This window comes from Strix uralensis, chromosome 3 (assembly GCF_047716275.1).
Source record: "Strix uralensis isolate ZFMK-TIS-50842 chromosome 3, bStrUra1, whole genome shotgun sequence".
NCBI classification, from domain to species: Eukaryota; Metazoa; Chordata; class Aves; order Strigiformes; family Strigidae; genus Strix; species Strix uralensis.
In genome coordinates, this window is record NC_133974.1 from 7,422,574 (window position 1) to 7,440,050 (window position 17,477).

General features: G+C 39.4%; 1 protein-coding gene across 2 annotated transcripts in view; it reads right to left on the minus strand.

Annotated features, from left to right (window-relative positions):
* Positions 1-1,111: 1,111 nt before the first annotated feature.
* PTCHD4 (patched domain containing 4) overlaps positions 1,112-17,477 on the minus strand; it is an 87,930-nt gene continuing 71,564 nt past the window's right edge. For both annotated transcript variants that reach the window (XM_074864690.1, XM_074864689.1), the window contains exon 3: positions 1,112-2,745. In XM_074864690.1, coding sequence (XP_074720791.1) covers positions 1,112-2,745 — 1,634 coding nt within the window. The remainder of the gene's footprint in view (positions 2,746-17,477) is intronic.

Here is a 17,477-nt window from a genome sequence, read left to right on the forward strand (position 1 = left end):
GACTGACGTTCTGCTTAAAGAAAGGGAAAATCCCACTTCCTGCAGCATATTGCAGGGACCAGCAAACATATCCTTTTGTCTGTTGGACCAAATATATAACGATAATACTGTGCAGGTGTTCCAGAGCTGACTCAGCTGTTACACGATCACGTTATGCCTGTGATATGCAATCCATCATTACATTTAAAGCACCTGCTTGATTAATATTCAGTCTCTAATGTCAACACTGAGAAATTAGAATTCAGAAGTGTTACACTGCAGGAACTACAAACACTGCTGCAGTGGCAATGGCCTGGGTTAGTTTCGTGAGATCTATTAGTTCAAGGGGGATTTCATAATTCAGAAATACATAAAAAGTGTGTATGGTATTAACTACCAGCTGTGACCTCTTGGGATAAATGACACTCACATTTAAAGAAACTAAAATTTCCAAATGGCTATGATTATTTCTTCTATATAAACAGTACCTCTCTCCCTTAGCAGTATAGCTTTGCCATCCATAGTCACAATAACACTCTAATTGTGGTGTTATATATATATATGGTACACTAGAATTGGGAAGTACTTTGGCTTAGATTGTTTTAAAAGTCTACTTCCCAAGTGCATAGGTTTCATCTTAACCAACTTGCTCAAGAGAATAAGAAAAACATTACCATGGCATTTTTTTATCTCTCTTGGTCTTGTTCCCTTTTCTCATTTGAAATGTTGTTTTTTCTTTTCCATGGACAATTTTATGAAACAAATCTGCCTGTTTCCCTACTGTTTTCTTAATGGCAATTCTTTTTTCATCTTTGCTTCAGTCCTACACACAACAGATCAAGCAATCCCCATTAGAGCTACAGTTCGAGATTCAGGAACACTTAATGGCCAACAGACTCTTCCCTGGTGGAGAATGAGGATTCAAAGGAAACATCTGAGATTATTTTTACTTTCATTATTTTTGTTAAAAAAAGTTTGCACCTTGATGTGTCATGAATACCCCTTCTTGATCTTCCTTTGCCTTGTCAGACCTGGCCAGCACAAGCAGCTGAGATCTTTGCTCTATTTTCCCTGCATCTCTGTGCAACGCTTTTTTAAAAAGAGAATATACTATTATTTTTTTCTAAGCCTTTCAGACAGCTGTAACATGATCAGGATTCTCCTGAATCTCTATGCATTCAATCTCTTCTCGTTCCTTCCTTTTGGCCCGTTTCTTTTTCTTGTGGTGCTTTTTGGAAGGTGGGAAAAAGGTTAGAAAGACGGGCAAAATAACAAAACAGTGCAGAAGTGTGCAACTGCCGGCAAGCAGCAAGCATTTGAACAGTGTGAAGGTCAAGTTTGAAGGCACAAAGAGAAGGGGGACCAACCCAATAAGAAAAGAAGAAACGTTCTGCAAAATGGCTGTCCCATGCTCTTGGAGGGAGTTCTTTATACACTGAGTTCGAGTGTGCTCAGTAGCTAGTACAAATGTATAAAGCAGGGGTGCACAGTGATCTATGGCAAAATTCAAAGTGTAGATAAGGCACAGTATAGAAATGCAATCCATGTCTACATTCCATAAGGTCATCAAGCCGAGGACACCCAACTCTATTGAGGTGACGCTGAGAATTAACCAGAAATTTCCCAGAGGATGGATAACCAGGAAAAAGGTCAGTATTAACACCAGCAGGATGCCAAAACCAGAAATCAGGACAGGCATAGTTACTGATAAACCATAGTGGTCCATGAAAACAAAAGTAGGGTTGAACACAATGAATTTGATGCTTTGTATAAGAGAGAGTGGCCTCAGCTTCTCCAACAGTTCTACCGCCTCCCTCTGTGTGTTTTCACTAGTCCTGGCCACCAGGTACAAACGAGAAGCAATTATGTTGTTCTCATCTCCAGCTTTGGAGAAAATGATGTCATTTTTGAAGTGCTGGAATTCTGGCTTTTTTAAAAAGGAGCTCTGGAGGATGTTGATAAAGTCACTTTTGTTGGTTGCACTGATGTTACCCACTCGAAGGTACTGGTAATACTGTTCAATCCAGGACACTGTATTGAATCCTTGGCTTAGTGTTTTTAAGTCTTCTTGCACAGTGCCATTCCAGTACTCCAAAGGTTCGTAAATGTAGAAACCTATCACTGGGCTGTAGTTGCTGAAATACTTTTGCTGTATGAGAGCATAGGAGACACTTGGAGACTCACTGGCAAGAAGGTTGATGATGTTGGCTCCATCATTAATCTGTAAGCACCCCATAAAGGAGAAAGAGGCATAGATTAGATACAGTATCACCACAAATGGCTTGACATAGATGTTGGTAATCCACTCATTATAATGCTCTCGGAGGAAATGCTGGATAAAGTGATGCTGGTATGGGTTGGTCTCATGATGAGAAGTATGCTGATGGCCATCATTCATCATGGTCTGGAACCACACAGGTTTCCGGTCCAGGTATTCTGCTGAAGGGATTTTACAGCAGAAGATGCTGTGATAACGGTTTTGCTCCAATTGGCCAGCAAATACCAAGCAGGAACCAAAGAAGGAGAAGATATAGAAGTAGTTCAACAGAATGGAGACACACATGTTCTGGCAAAAGACTTTTACAGCTTCAATGTTGGTGAAAGGGCTTGCACCCATGCCGAAGGCTATGAAATACAAGGAGCTTGTCATTGTGTAGGAGACCATGACATCTGAGTAGGCATCTGCTACTCTGTCCTTGAATGGCAGATTCTCTCTGGTCCGACGCCATCCTGAAAGAAGTTCAAACACTCCTTTGGTTCCATGACCTGAAATGAGAAAACAAAGTATATACATGTGCATATATAAAGGGGGTCCCATCATCCTCCAGATTTTTCATCTTCCAGGAGTCAAAAAATGTTGTCAGCTGTTTTGTTATGATTTTGACACCAGTTAAACAAATGGAAAATTGTGAAGTGTCTGTCTAAAGCTAGATACCAGAATTTATATGCAGGTACTTAAATTAACAGCCCGATATTCTGAGATGTTCCATGCATAGAAATGAAATGATGGAATATGTTTTGAAAGACACTCATTGATTTTAATAGTCATTGAATTAGTTCCCAAATAGACTGCATATATAGGAAAAAGGAGAACATGAAGTTTAGTTCAAGTCTGGGGTTCATTCTTGAAATTCCTTGTGGTATCCTACTACATCTTTCAAGGTTTAAGGAATTCAGTTTGAAACACTTACAAATGCAAGTAACAACATTTTATTTCAGAGAGTATAAATTAAAGACATTATTGAAGAAATTAGTAGGTGTGACCAAGAATGGGACGTCTTGGTTCTTCATGCTGGACAAAGGAAAAAATATACTACCATTAAGTACAAATAATGAGAATAATTTGTATGATGACTTTCTACCTACTGCGTGAAATTGGAACTTCTCAGTGATAGTACACAAGTTTCTACACTATATGAAATTTCACGTGTTGGTGGTAATGAGAGAGTACAGTACTGGCTAAATCATTGGTCCACATTCATTAATGGTTATATCTTCCCTCTGTCTCTCTTCCTCTCTCTCAGCTATCCACAGATCCTCCTGGTGAGAAGGAATTCCCTTAGCTCACATGAGAGGACATTCAGAAAAGAGTCAGATGTGGTCAGTGCTCCATGACAGGTTCTTACTTTTTATTGCATTCTGAGAAGTATTTTAGGGGTATGATTTTTCAATAAATTAAAGTTTAATAGAGACTTACTTTCATTTTACTTATCACAATCACAGTCCAGGAAGTCTGCAGCTATTAATCTTTGGAACAGAATGGTAAAGTTGAATGTAATCTTACTAGAAAATGTTTAACTAGTAAAAGTTATTCATTATGTATCCATATTCATATAATTTATATATTGAATATATACATATACACACCCCCATATTCTTTTATTTCCCATTAGAGAATTTTAATCTGGGGGAAAATATAAAAACTAACATTAAAAAACACAGCCAAAGGGTTTGGTTTTTAAATTAAAATTTTGATCAAAAATTGAAAACACATGTTTGGGTTTGGATGAGAAAGTGGAAAGTTCTCTGCACTTTGGGTCAAGCCCTGACAAAATTCTAGAGAATGTAAGGAAACACATTACTGAGCAGAGAAAGAAATAGAAGCAGATTGCAGATGCTCCTGCCTCTGTTTTTGTGACTTCACTCTCTGCTGTAGAAGAATTGCATGCAAAAAAACATGCACAAAAGTAATTTTCTTGTAACAAAACCTGATATAAGACAACAGGAGATTTGCAAAATCAAATGTGTAATAGTGAACAAAAAGTCTGTTGAGTTTGTCCTTTGATTTAAATTGTTTGGATTCATACAGCTGCTTATGTTGCCCAGAGCAGACTCCTGACAGCCATTCTAGACAGGGAAAATTACAGCATAAACTGTCATGTTCTGTGAACGTTACCTGTTTTACTGCAAATCAGTGTCCCCAGTGAAAGATAAACATACAGTATTACAGAAGTCTTGCAGTTAGCAAAAGGCCTGTGTGGAAATGTTGCTCTCCTATGAATCAGCATCTTGGTTCAGAAGGGACCTTGAATTCCCTGGCAAGTTTATGGCGAGTCTGCTCAAATTCTCAAGGCACAGCTGTCTTGCACACTGTCACTGTTGGACCATCAAGCAGAAAGTATTGGCTCCTTGGGCTGAGTAAAGCTGCAGAATCCAGTGACCTGGATGCAATTTTATATTATGCTAAAAGCAAGCATGTATGTACCCTACAAGGTGTGGATCAGGCTGGCTGGTCACCACTTCCAGTGCCTATGTCCTGGCAAGGCTTAATTTAATGGTATAGGAATCATGGAATCATTTATGTTGGAAAGGACTTTTAAGATCATTGAGTCCAACCATTAACCTAACACTGCCAAGTCCACCGCTAAACCATGTCCCTAAGCACCACATCTACATGTCTTTTAGATACCTCCAGGGATGGTGACTTAACCACTAAACCTCCAATCTAAACCTCCCCTAGTGCAACTTGAGGCTGTTTCCTCTTGTCCTATCTCTTGTTACTTGGGAGAAGAGACTGACACCTACCTTGCTACAACCTCCCTTCAGGTAGTTGTAGAGAGCAATAAGGTCTCCCCTGAAGCTCCTTTTCTCCAGGCTAAACAATGCCAGTTCCCTCAGCCACTTCTCATAAGACTTGTGCTCTAGACCATTCACCAGCTTTGTTGCCCTTTTCTGGACATGATCTGGCACCTTAATGAGTGTGTTTCATTCTCTTTTGTTGACAGCTGAGAACAATGATCTCTTTCAGATGTCTGTGCTCACCTCCTCTCCATCTAGCAATTGATTCTAGATGTTTTTTTTCCAGACATTTCTGACAAAGGGCCTGGCTTGTTCATATCCCATATGTTCATAACACCTCTCTTTCTGAACAAGCTCCTGACCTCATTCTTGCACATTTTCTTCTGGCTTTAGGCACCCTTCTCTTTCTCCCTCTCTCTTTTTATTTTCTTCTTTTATGAGGAAGGCTGAGAGGATGAGTAATAACACAGGTTTTCCTCTCCTTTTGTGTGCTTTTCTCTTTTGGGTTGAGGCAATCCCATGCATGAATACAGGCTGGGTGATGAGTGGATTGAGATCAGCGCTACAGAGGACTTACAGATATTAGTGGATGGAAAAGTGACTATGAGCCAGCAAAGTGCACTCGCAGCCCAGAAAGCCAACTGTGTCCTGGGCTGCATCAAAAGAAATGTGGTGAGCAGGTCGAGGGAGATGATTCTGCCCCTCTACTCTTCTCTCATGAGACCCCACCTGGAGTACTGCATCCAGCTTTGGGGCCTCCAATGTAAGAAGGGCAGGGACCTGATCGAGTGGGTCCAGAGGCGGGCCATAAAGATGATTGGGGGGCTGGAGCACCTCCCATATGAGGACAGGATGAGATATTCGGGGTTGTTCAGCCTGGAGAAGAGAAGGCTCCAGGGAGACCTTACAGCAACCTCCCAGTACTTAAAGGGGCTACAGGAAAGATGGGGAGGGACTCTTTATCAGGGGGTGTAGTGACAGGACAAGGGGTAATGATTTTAAACTGAAAGAGGGTAAATTTAGACTAGATATAAGGAAGAAATTCTTTACTGTGAGGGAGGTTGAGGCACTGGAACAAGTTGTCCAGAGAGGCTGTGGCTGCTCCCTCCCTGGAAGTGTTCAAGGCCAGGTTGGATGGGGCTTTGAGCAACCTGGTCTAGTGGAAGGTGTCCCTGTCCATGGCAGGGGGGTTGGAACAAGATGGCCTTTAATGTCCCTTCCAACCCAAATGATTCTATGATTCTATGATCTTCCACTGGGGGCAGAGTGATCTTACTGAGCAGAGATGTTTTTTTCTGCCTCAGTTTTCTCTCTTTTCCCACTCTCTCAGGCACTCTGCTCTGATCTAAGACAAAGGGAATCCTTGTTCTACAGACCTCACATTGGAAAGACTAATTTAGGGTCTAGCTGGGACTTTGAGAACACATTTCCTCCTTAACTCCTCTCTTCTGCCTTTAACAACGTGACCCACGTTGAGTCAAACCAAGACTAGCTCTACCTCTATCTAGTTGACCTGACAAAATGCAGAGAGAGATATTCAAGAAAAGTATGTTGGAAACAGGACACATAGAGTAATTTTTTTCCATTTCAGCCTCTGAGAGTTTTACACTCAGTCGAAAGGCCTGACAAAACCAGAGGCTACATTTGCAACATCATGTTTGGAGGCATTGAGGGACCTTTATTCACCTGTCTAACCCATTTTTAAATACACTCATACTTTTGGTTGCCACAGCCTTCTGTTACCAGGTGCTTTATAACTTCATTACTTGCTGAATGAAGGAAAGACTTGCTTTTGTTTGTTTCAAACTCTCAGCCAGTAAAACTTTATGACTGAACTAAACAAAATGTGAAGCTATTGGTCCATGAGCAGTGTCCTTAATATAACTTGTTCTATGCATGTGTCCTTTGTTCCTGGGATCTCCCATCTCAATAGTCCTAGTGTTCCTCACCCTTCTGACATCTCTCCTTGACCACATGTCCACAGCTAGTTGTGTTCTCCCTTGCTGGCTGTCCAAGATGTATGTGCTAATTTGCCATCTCGGTGCTCCCAATAAAATATAAAATAGCTGAGTTCTGCCTCCTACCTCCTCTAGGAGGTACTAGTCTGGGACTTTTCCCTCTTTCTAGGCATGAGTTTTCACAAAGCTTCTAGGATTGCCGTAGTATCTGAGATCTCTATCCCTCTTCCAGATGTCACTGAAATGGGCCCATTATTTGTAGGCTGTTGTTATACATGCAAATGTACAATGAAAATAACTGTGGGAGTCTCCTGTTAGGAATCACAGCTAAAAGTGATTGTCAAAATCAAATAAAAATAAAAGATTTTGAAACTGTTAAAACAGATAGTGTGGGTCATTGTAATGTTTTTAAATTGGAAATTTAATAAACAAGTTCTTTTGCAGAAACAGTTTAAATTATGATGGATTGGCCCTTTCCAAAGAAACCTTAAGTGAAACAATCCTCTACCAACTCTGTCAACAATTTACAGTAACATTGACTTTTCCTTGCTTATTCCAAAGTCTCACTTATCTGCCCACTACAAGGTTATGTTCACAGTTGCATCTTTGCCATGCTTTTATTATTATTAATTTATAAATTTCAGTGTATCACATTCTCAGTGATGAGTACCTGGGTGCATTTAATCTTAGGGTAGGTACATAATGACTAATAGAGGTTTTATTGTGAAACATACATATGCAAAGACTACCCAAGAGTATACACTAATGTGTATGCATAAACTTGTGTTAATACTGAAAATTAAAATACTGTAATTAGTCTCTAGACTTTTTTCCAAATAGAACAAGTAGTATCTTAAGGAAATAAAATATTGATATTTATAACTTCTTTGAGGATGAAAATTGCCACTGATTTTCTTCTTATTATTATTACACAAATGTAAAATTTGCACTTATCCCCCTTTTACAGACAACTTCAGCTCTATCACACAAATACAGGAATTAGGGAATACAGTGCTGTAATTCCCTTGCTGCCACAAGAAGAAATTTTTGCCTGACTGGTTTCCCCACATCATTAATCTGATACCAAGTTTTCCAGTCAGCCTCTGTTGTTCTCTTCAGATAAGCAGGTCTATTCCCCTTTCCCAACAAAGATACAAATCCATTTTTTTCTGAACATTTTCTGACATTTCTGATGATTCAGACACTACAGTCACTGTAAAATTCTATTCCTTCAGCTTCATCGTTAATGTCACTGACAACATTGACAGTGAAGTTAAGCTCACGGAGCAGTTCTAGGAAGGTTCACAGGGTCTTTGACTCTGGGTCAAAACTACCAAATTTCTCTGGTACTAACATGACATGAACGAAGTACAACAATTTTTTATTTGCAGACAGGCAATGGCCTATGACTACTTAAGAAGAAAGGAGACAACAGAAATTTTTATTCCATTACTAGTGAGGTTAGGAGAGCAAATAAGGGAGGCTACAGAGAAGGTGGAAATATAGAATGTTTTTTCTGCCTCAAATTCCAAACCAAGATATTAATTATGAGAAGATATTTAAAATAAGTTTGAGGAGGATAGGGATAGAAAGTAGAAGAGTGAAATAACAGATTAAAGACTGCTTGAATCAGTTAAATATATTCAAGCTGGAAGAGCCTGGAGAAATAAATCAATTAAAAGCTAAGTCAAAGCAATCTCTGAACTATTAGCATTCACCTTAGAGAATGAAAGTAAGTGGGATGGTCCAACAAGAACAGAGAGAACAAGCATAGCATCTATCTTCAAAAAAGAGAAAGATGATGACCTGCAGAACTTAGTCCATCAGCTTAGTTCCTATCTCAAAATATAATAGAATAAGTAATTGCTAACCAATTTACCATCATTGAATGGGTAGGAAGGTGAACACAAACAGCTAATATAGGTTTATCAAAAACAAACAATCTGAAGGCAACCTATTTTCTCGCTTTGAAAAGTAACTAGCCTAATGTAAAGAAGGAGGAGACAGACCATCTATCTCAGCAAGGTTTTTAATACCTTTCTACTGGACTTAGCAAGTTTTTTAATGTTATTGTACTTAGTATTCTGACAAGGAAATTAAGGGAATAGCATCTAGAGGAAAACATGGGAAATATGCATTCAACTGATTGAAAGTGTGCACATATAGAGTTGTTTCCAATGATCTATCAATTTTCAGAGGGACATTTTAAGAGAGATTACATCAAAGGTCCATCTTGGGCTTGGTTCTTTTTTTGTATTTTCTGTTAATGATATGAACACTTATGGAATTTTTGTGTGAGGCTAAACTGCAGAGGGGTTCAAACCATCTATAGAGCAAGACTTTAAACTTGGAGAGTTGGTCAGAAATTGATAAGATGAAGTTTAATGAAGATAAATGCAAAGTACTTTGTGTTAGGAAATCAAATGAAAGAAATGCATAATATGGCGTAACAGGTGATGGAGAAGTGAGACAAGATTGTTTAGAGGATATGGGGAACTTCAAAGGGAATAAGTAAAAAGTATTCTGTTATGACATGTAAAAAGCTGAATTAATAGTAATAACAAAAATTTGGAAGCAATAATTTTGCTTACTTTAGTATGATAGAGGCATGAACTGAAGCAGTTTTGAAATGGGGCATGATATTTTCATAGAATCATAGAATGTTTTGGGTTGGAAGGGACCTTTAAAGATCATCTAGTTCCAGCCCCCTGCTCTGGGTGGGGATATTTAAAAGAAAAAAAAAAAAAAAAAGGAAAAAATAAGGTGAACACCTTGGGGAATAAAATGAGCAAACAATAACCTCTTTGTGAAATATGAAAACACAAAAAAGCTGAATGAGTTGGCTTTTTTCCCCCAATAAACTGGAATGTCAATGGGAACTCAATAACATTCAACATGAAAAAATTATTATGAAGAGGACAGCAATCAATTCTTTCTCATTTCTACTAGGAGGAGGACAAGGAATCATTGGTTTAATTTGCAGGAAAAAAAAAATCGGTTAGATATCAGGAAAAACAAAGCTTTCTTCCTCTAAGGTTCATTAAACACTGGAACACACTATCTGAGGAGATTATAAAGTCTTCTTCATTGCAAGTCTAAAGATTAGATTAATAGGTGTTAATGGAGGTGCTAGGTACAGCCTGTTTTAGTGCTGTGAGGTAGATTTTATGCAGTTTCCTGAGGTCTCTTACTTCTGTACCATCATACCTAGATGCTTAGGATTACTTAAGCATGAACACCAGTCTGCCTTCTGTATTGTCTTAACAAAAGCATCCCTGTTCAGCATTTATCTGTTGCTTCTGCCACAAGCCATCACCTTCTTGGTAAAGAAAGTTGATCTGCATGTATCACTCACCATAGTATTGACTAAGATCCCAGTCTGAAGTCACCAGGCACTGCTGGAAGGGAGGCTGGGTACTGGCAGCTTTTGTAAACTTTCTAGGAAGGAAGATCAGCATGACTCTGCACTTTTTTTGCGTCAAGTTATAAAGAAGAGGGTTTGCTGCTATAGGTAATAGCAGTCAATGTGGTGATATCCGTGTTGCTTATGCTATATTTCAAATTTAAAAAAAAAAAAAAAAGCCTCAGAAATAAGTGTCATAGCACAGCTTTAGTCAACATTTCTGCACTGAGACCCAAGTATTATATTCAGTTTTCATTAACAGCCACACCTGTAATCTTGCCATGTATACACAACATGCAAGGACAGCTTTCTTTTAAATCATAGTGGTGGGCAGTAAGTATAATTTTACACTAAAATTCTTTACTGTGAGTCTACTGGAAATAACCTTTCCACTATTTTATCTAGAAAAATAACCCATAACTCCTTGAGGGAGGAATTACATTTTTTTCCCCCTGAGAATAGACAAACAGGACACGCGGAGATTTTTTTTCTTCCTTAGCACTAGAGAGGCCAGTTCATCTCCTGGAAAAACTGGGCTTGTTTTCTCTAATCAATGCTCCATGACAGCAGGGGCTATGGCCATTAGTAGTATATTGACATGACCTATTCTCTGTCTAATTAAATGTTTTAACACAATATACTTTATTTACGTGAAACTTAACAGCCTGTGGTATTCAGAAGATGAGGCTGTGATCTAATATTCTCTTCTGGTCTTAAAACTTATGAAATGATGCACTTATCCAGGTCTATTGGTTTGCAGATACAACACGTTTTAGATAGTTTAGGCTCACACAATCACTTTTTTACAGAGGAGGAACTTTGCATCTCAACACAATGCAATGTAGGATGCATTTGTTCTGCTTAATCACTAATATTAGTATCCTCACTTACAACTAAAAAACTGAAGCACGGAGATTAAGCAAATTAATCACAGCTGCCAAGGACTGTCCAAATTTCAGAAGGGAAGAAGTAATAGAAAGAATAATTAAACTACTTCTTTATGAAGAGCCAGTAAATCCTTGGGGTCCTTGATGGAGAAGGCAAAGAGGATTTGGATCTTGGTAATACCCTAGGTAGCATTAGGATCTACGAGGAAATGTGTACCTTAATCTATATCCTGTTCCATAAAGGTAAACCTCAGCACAACTCATCCAGGCAAGAAGAGGACCTTGACCACAAGGCTGAGTAAACAACTTCGCAACTTGATTAAGGATAAGGAGGAGATATATTGTTTAAAAATAATCTAAAAATACAGATGGGAAAAGAATGATTTTAATTTTATATCTTTCTAGGTACCTCTTAAATGATTGTAATTGAATTGTTCACATAGTTGGATGGTTGACCATTTCTTCTTTATTTAGTTTTCCTTTAGTTATTGTGCTGTTTAACTGGTAACTAGGGCAACTAAGGGGGTCTGATGAGGCAGATGAGGGACTAAATCACTCTCACAGTCATTAGTGACTCCAGAACTCTTTCTCCAGAGCCTCAGCTTCATCCTACCAGTAAGATGCCTGGAATGGTGAAGACTTTGGGGATAGAGGGTCTAAGTGTGGAAGCAATGCACTGCCGATTGGCATTGTCCAAAGGGAGGAGTTTCCTTGAGTCATAGGGATTATCAGTGATATTACAATATTTATATCTTCTGAATGTCAATGAGTTTACAGTGACAAAAATAAATTCCAGCTAAGATCTGCTGATGAATCTCCTGCAGAAATTTTGTTTTCACTAAACATATGATTCTTTATCTCATTTGATACATGCATTTTGTGATATTAAAAAGCATCTAAACAGAGAAATTAAATCCTTTCTAGGTACATCCTCCTTGTGATGCCATGACATACACATTTTTTTCTCTAACCAGGTATATGCAGACATGCTGACAGAGGCATGTTTACAACCTGCTGTGCCTTTCCATCTTGAAAAGTATGCAAGGTAGAATTGTTCTTTTAGATACCTGGTCCCTATCATAATAAATTGGCTAATTTACAGAAGTGGGTTTTATAGCAGGAGTGTTTAACCAAGTGCAATGAAACCTCAGCCAGTTAAACAATGCATCTTTAGCAACAAGGACCTCAGGGAAATCTCCAGTGCTACACAAGAGATTTTGGTATTGATAGATTTTAACACTTCTGACAAACACAGCAAATGTACTTAAAGCTATCGTAACTATCATAAATGAAGTCAGTTATGCTTAATAGATTTTTCAATTTCCTTAAAGATATTTCTGACAACCTATGGCCACTTCACAGGTCTGAACACTTTAGTGGCTTCCAGCTTCCAAGTTTCAGTGTATCCCCATTGCAATGTGAACCCCATTAAAAAAGTAACAGTGCATCATGGGGCACTTCTGTTAAACATACAGACTATGACTGATGCCTTCATGTGTGCTCCAAGTGATTGCATTTATTTCTGCTCACACAAGCACTTCTGAATGCCTTTTAAATAATTCTGGGAATTGCTCATGAGACCACAACACAAAAGAATTAGTCTTCTCATGGGCATTCCAGTGGAGTCTGGCAGATAGCAACCCTGTGAGTGTTTGAGTCTGAAAATCAGTGAGGAGAGAGGCAAACATTTGACTGATTCTGTCTGGTGTTTGCTGTGTAATGGCACTTCAGAAGAGCTCAGTATCAGCCTAACACTGCTCCCATAAATACTGCCAGCTTCTCAACTACAGCCATAGCTGTGGTAGCTGATGTCCCTGTAGTGACTACAGCAGGAGATGTTGACTGCTTCAGCCTAAGGTTACTTATCTGCATGACTGTCCCAATGAAATGTCTGTCTCTTTTCACCTGTTAGAAAGGGAGCTAAGACTTTTAAACTAGGAGCCTGACTTTTAGACTGCTAAAATTACATGAGAATAATCATATCTTCTGTTTGCATTATGTTTTCTTAAATCTTTCCTCTGCAGGAGAAAGTCTATGTAGAAACATATGCCTGTAGAAGAAGAAAATGATGTAGCAGACATAGAGGAGTCCCTCTGTTAATTTGCCTTCCAAAATCCTAAGGAACACCAATCTGTGAGTTACATTAATGCCAATCTGTTGGAAACACAGATGAAAAGTGATGGTTCACTTGCTCTTTTGGTCTCCCTTCTTTTACATACTCTCTTCATCTAATCGGCTCCACAGTCCTTGACAGCCCTCTCACTCTACCTTTTCCCATCCGCCTCAAAATAAGTGTAGTCCCAAACAACATAAAGAAGCCCAGACATGAGCAAGCAACTCTGGGAACTGGGCTAGATCACATGATGATCATTTGCTTACATGTCACATCCCTTTGGCACATCCTCAATCTTTCATCAGTTTCTGTTTTTCATTTTGCAGACTCCACAGCAAACACTGTTATCCCTGTTTATACAGACTAGCATAATGGGACCTTGATTCTTGATCTGAATTAAGAATAATTAATGCTAACATGAATTTGGCATCTCTGATTTTGAATCTTATCCCATTTCGAACCTTTCATATTGACACGGCCTTTCCAGAGCTTCACCATAAACATTCCTGGGTAGAAGCCCAGGGTTGAGGGCTGGAGATGAGCAAAGACCTGCTAGTTCAAACCCAAACATGTTTCTAACTGAACCGTAGTGACACCACTTTGTATTCAAGGTTTGTTTGCTACAGTTCATTTTAAGGTCAAATTTTATGGTTTTTCATGCCTAGAGGCTCCTCTTCTTCTTGTTAGGAGGAACTGAAATATTAAATAACAACCACCCTTCCCCCATGCATTGAAACTGAGCTGAACATGAAGAAGGTTTCAATGGATGTGATTAGTCATCAGGCTGCACACCTCATTATGTGAGATTTACGTTTGAGCTAACGTATACTGCTTGCAAATTGTATATAAAGTTGGAATCCTGCTTAGTTTTCTGCTGTGCTTAGCAATGAATTAAAATGCTTTTCACTGTTTCTCATCTAAGCCTTTTAATGAACATTGTAAACAAGGACTGCACATATGGAAATTGCTATTCATTGATAGGAGTTTAAGTGACATATAGAAGACAGGGAATGAATTTAGATCAAGCTATTAATGAATTTATTATATATTCATTTATGCAAAAGAGCATAAAATGGATTTGTGACACTGATCAGAACGCTTTGTTTATCACCTGGATTTGATAATCCAGTAACATCCAAAAGAAAACCATATGAATAAGGTACTAGTGAGTCTCAAGAAAGGAAGATGTTTTGATCAAGTGTGGATTCTGGCATCCAGAAAAAATAATGTATTCTTGAATCATTATAGAAACAATGAGCTTGGTCATTTGCTACTTTCTGGCAGAGAGAGCGCAATTGTGGATTCTTCAAATAAAAGCAAAAAAAAAAAAAAAAAAGTTAAATAGTTGGAGAAGCAAATAAAAGGTGTGAAAGAACATGTCTGAAAAACGACCAGTGTATGTGTAAGTTTCAAGCAAATGAAGAAAGCACATGAGTGTTTGAAGAGAGTGGAGTTATCCATGAGAGAAGTGTATAACATTTTCAGTGGCGGGACCCAGTTATGAAAGGGGAAAACTTTTAACTTTCAGTAACAAGATGCATTCCTCTGCACAATCTGAAGTCTCTGAACTGCAGGATACCAGAGTGTAACAAACAATAAACAGTAAAAGGTTCACGCTTCACTTTCCCCAGTGAAAACAGTCATTTGACTGACCGATGTCTCCTTGCTTGAACAGCTGGAAACTCTCCTGGACAAAGCTTTGCGGGGATTTATCTCCCTTTGAAAGGGATATAGTCTGTCTGACAGCAGATATTTCTCATACATCCCCAAAGCCTAATGGGGCACCATCTTTTTACACTGGCTGAAGATCTGGTCCTGTGGTTGGCTTGGTTTGTGGAATTTGTAATATGTTAAAGAGTGTGAGTACTGCATCTTGACGGAAGTAGCTCATTTTCGATTGTTACCCCAGGGCCAGGCTCTAGCTGAGAAAAGCAGGGCTGACTTCTGTCTTGATAGTTAATGCAGGTCAAATTCATTCCTTCTCTAATAATTTCTATCTATCTGGAAATTACTTCAGACAGTGACACTGTGGTGCAGAGCACAGCACTCCTGCTCTTCACTTGGCCACTGAGTTTTCCATCTAAACTACTTATCTTGATGTAAAACCACACCTTTTCTGCAATGAAGAGATAGCTCCAGACGAAACGAAATAAACCCATCTGCTGACAGGGTGATATTTTTAACAGCGCTGTTAGTGCAGGATTTGCTGACATTTGTTTACTTCAGAAAAGGGAGGAGGCAGAGCAGGAGGCAACATTAGCCCTTCGCTTCTGTTTGCTGGGAGTGAAGGAAATACAGGGGACTGACTCAGCAATTTGAAAAATAGGTATTAAATCTCCCTTTCCCTTCCCCAAAAGCCCACGTTCTGCATTGCACAAGAATGTGGAGGAAGGCTGCTCTGCTGCCCTTGCCAATCCCGAGGAGGTGCTGGGGAAGAGGCATTCGGCGCACTGCAGCGCTGGGTTGCCCGTGTCCCGCTGCAACACCGCAGCTCTGGCTCAGGTCATCCCACCCGTGGGACTGCTCATCCTCCCCTTCAGCCGTGAGACACAGGCAGCTGCCAAGTGGCTGATGCAGTGCTGTGGCTGCTGCCCTGTGTTGTGATACACAAGCTGTGCTGCTCACAGAGTAGTGCTGTGGGGGAGCAACAGCCCTCTCCCATAGTCTCAGTTTGTCCCTACAAATTTACCCTGGGGATCGCAGGCTGCAGAGCCAGGATGCGTAGGTTGCATATATACCGTTTATGAAACAGCAGTGCCAGGGAATGCTGTAGATGCAGGAATTCATTCAGTCGAGCTGCCAAATGGTTGTAACAGTCCTCAGCATGCCTCTGCATGGGCAAAACCTATCCTTGGACCTAAGAGTTTCCTCTCATTAGACAAAGAGTGAAAAGCAAAATGAACCAGAGAGAGAAGAAATGACTTATCCAAATGACCGGAATAAAACCCTGCTCCTTACATTTCATTATGCAGATTTATCGAAGAATTACAACTACAACATATTGGTGCTATGCCTGCTGCTCCATGACTCCCACCTAGACTCATATCAAAATTGTTCGAAAACCTTTAACACTAATATGGACCATTCAGGAGGTTAAGAGGACTTGCATGTATTCATGGAGGAAAACTGCATGGAAAGTGTCATTAAAGTCAGAGACTTCACCTTTGGACATGGAAGACAGTGAGCCAAGAAGTAGCTGGAGCCTTGGGGACTGTTTTGGGAAAGTATGACTTTATGCTTGACCTGTTGAAATCCTCATTTTTAAAGCACTTGCCATTGGCTACTGTCAAAGATAGGATGCTGAGCTAGATAAACCTTTTGGCCTGAATCAGTGTGAATGCTTTTACGTCCCTATGTATTCATGGGCCTGACTGCATTAAAATCCAAATGCATGTGGAGAATAAATTAAAGCTGTGCAACTCTTCTGGGCCTTAATTCTGGCATTTAGGTTTTTGACTTTATTAATTTTAGTCTTATAGTAATGCCATTTAGAAACCTGTCTTTGAATTGACACAAATACTTGCTTCATTCATTGCATGGTCCTATTTACCCTCAGCATTTGTACAGCACTGAATACAAATTGATTATTTTGCCATGGGTTGAATGGGTTGATGTCGTGCATGCATCAACTCCCACATGCACTACATACATTAATGAATATTATGACCTCTGTGAGATTGTTATGGATATTACACCAATTTTATTGCAGGGAAATTGAGGCATAAAGAAATTTAGTTTTAAAATATCACCAGGATCCATCAGTGAGCACTTGGCTTTGACCAGACCTTGCTGTTCTCATGTAACACAGGCCTTTTATTACAATTTATATGTTTAAAACTTGATATCAAACAATATATGCATATGTCATACTTTGGGGATTCATACCTTGAGTGTTAGACCAAGACACAGAAGTAAACCATGCAAACTAATAGGCATCTGTTAAAATATGTTGTTTTCCCAATTTTGAAGATAGCACATGATGCTGCTTTTTCCACCAGCCCTAGGCTCCTTCCCTTGCAGCTTTTCAACCTTTTCAAAAAGCAGGGATGCCACCAACAAAGGCCTCCTTCCCTGCATGGCTCTGATTGTCCCCTCGAATGACGGGCCAGAGGACCCTG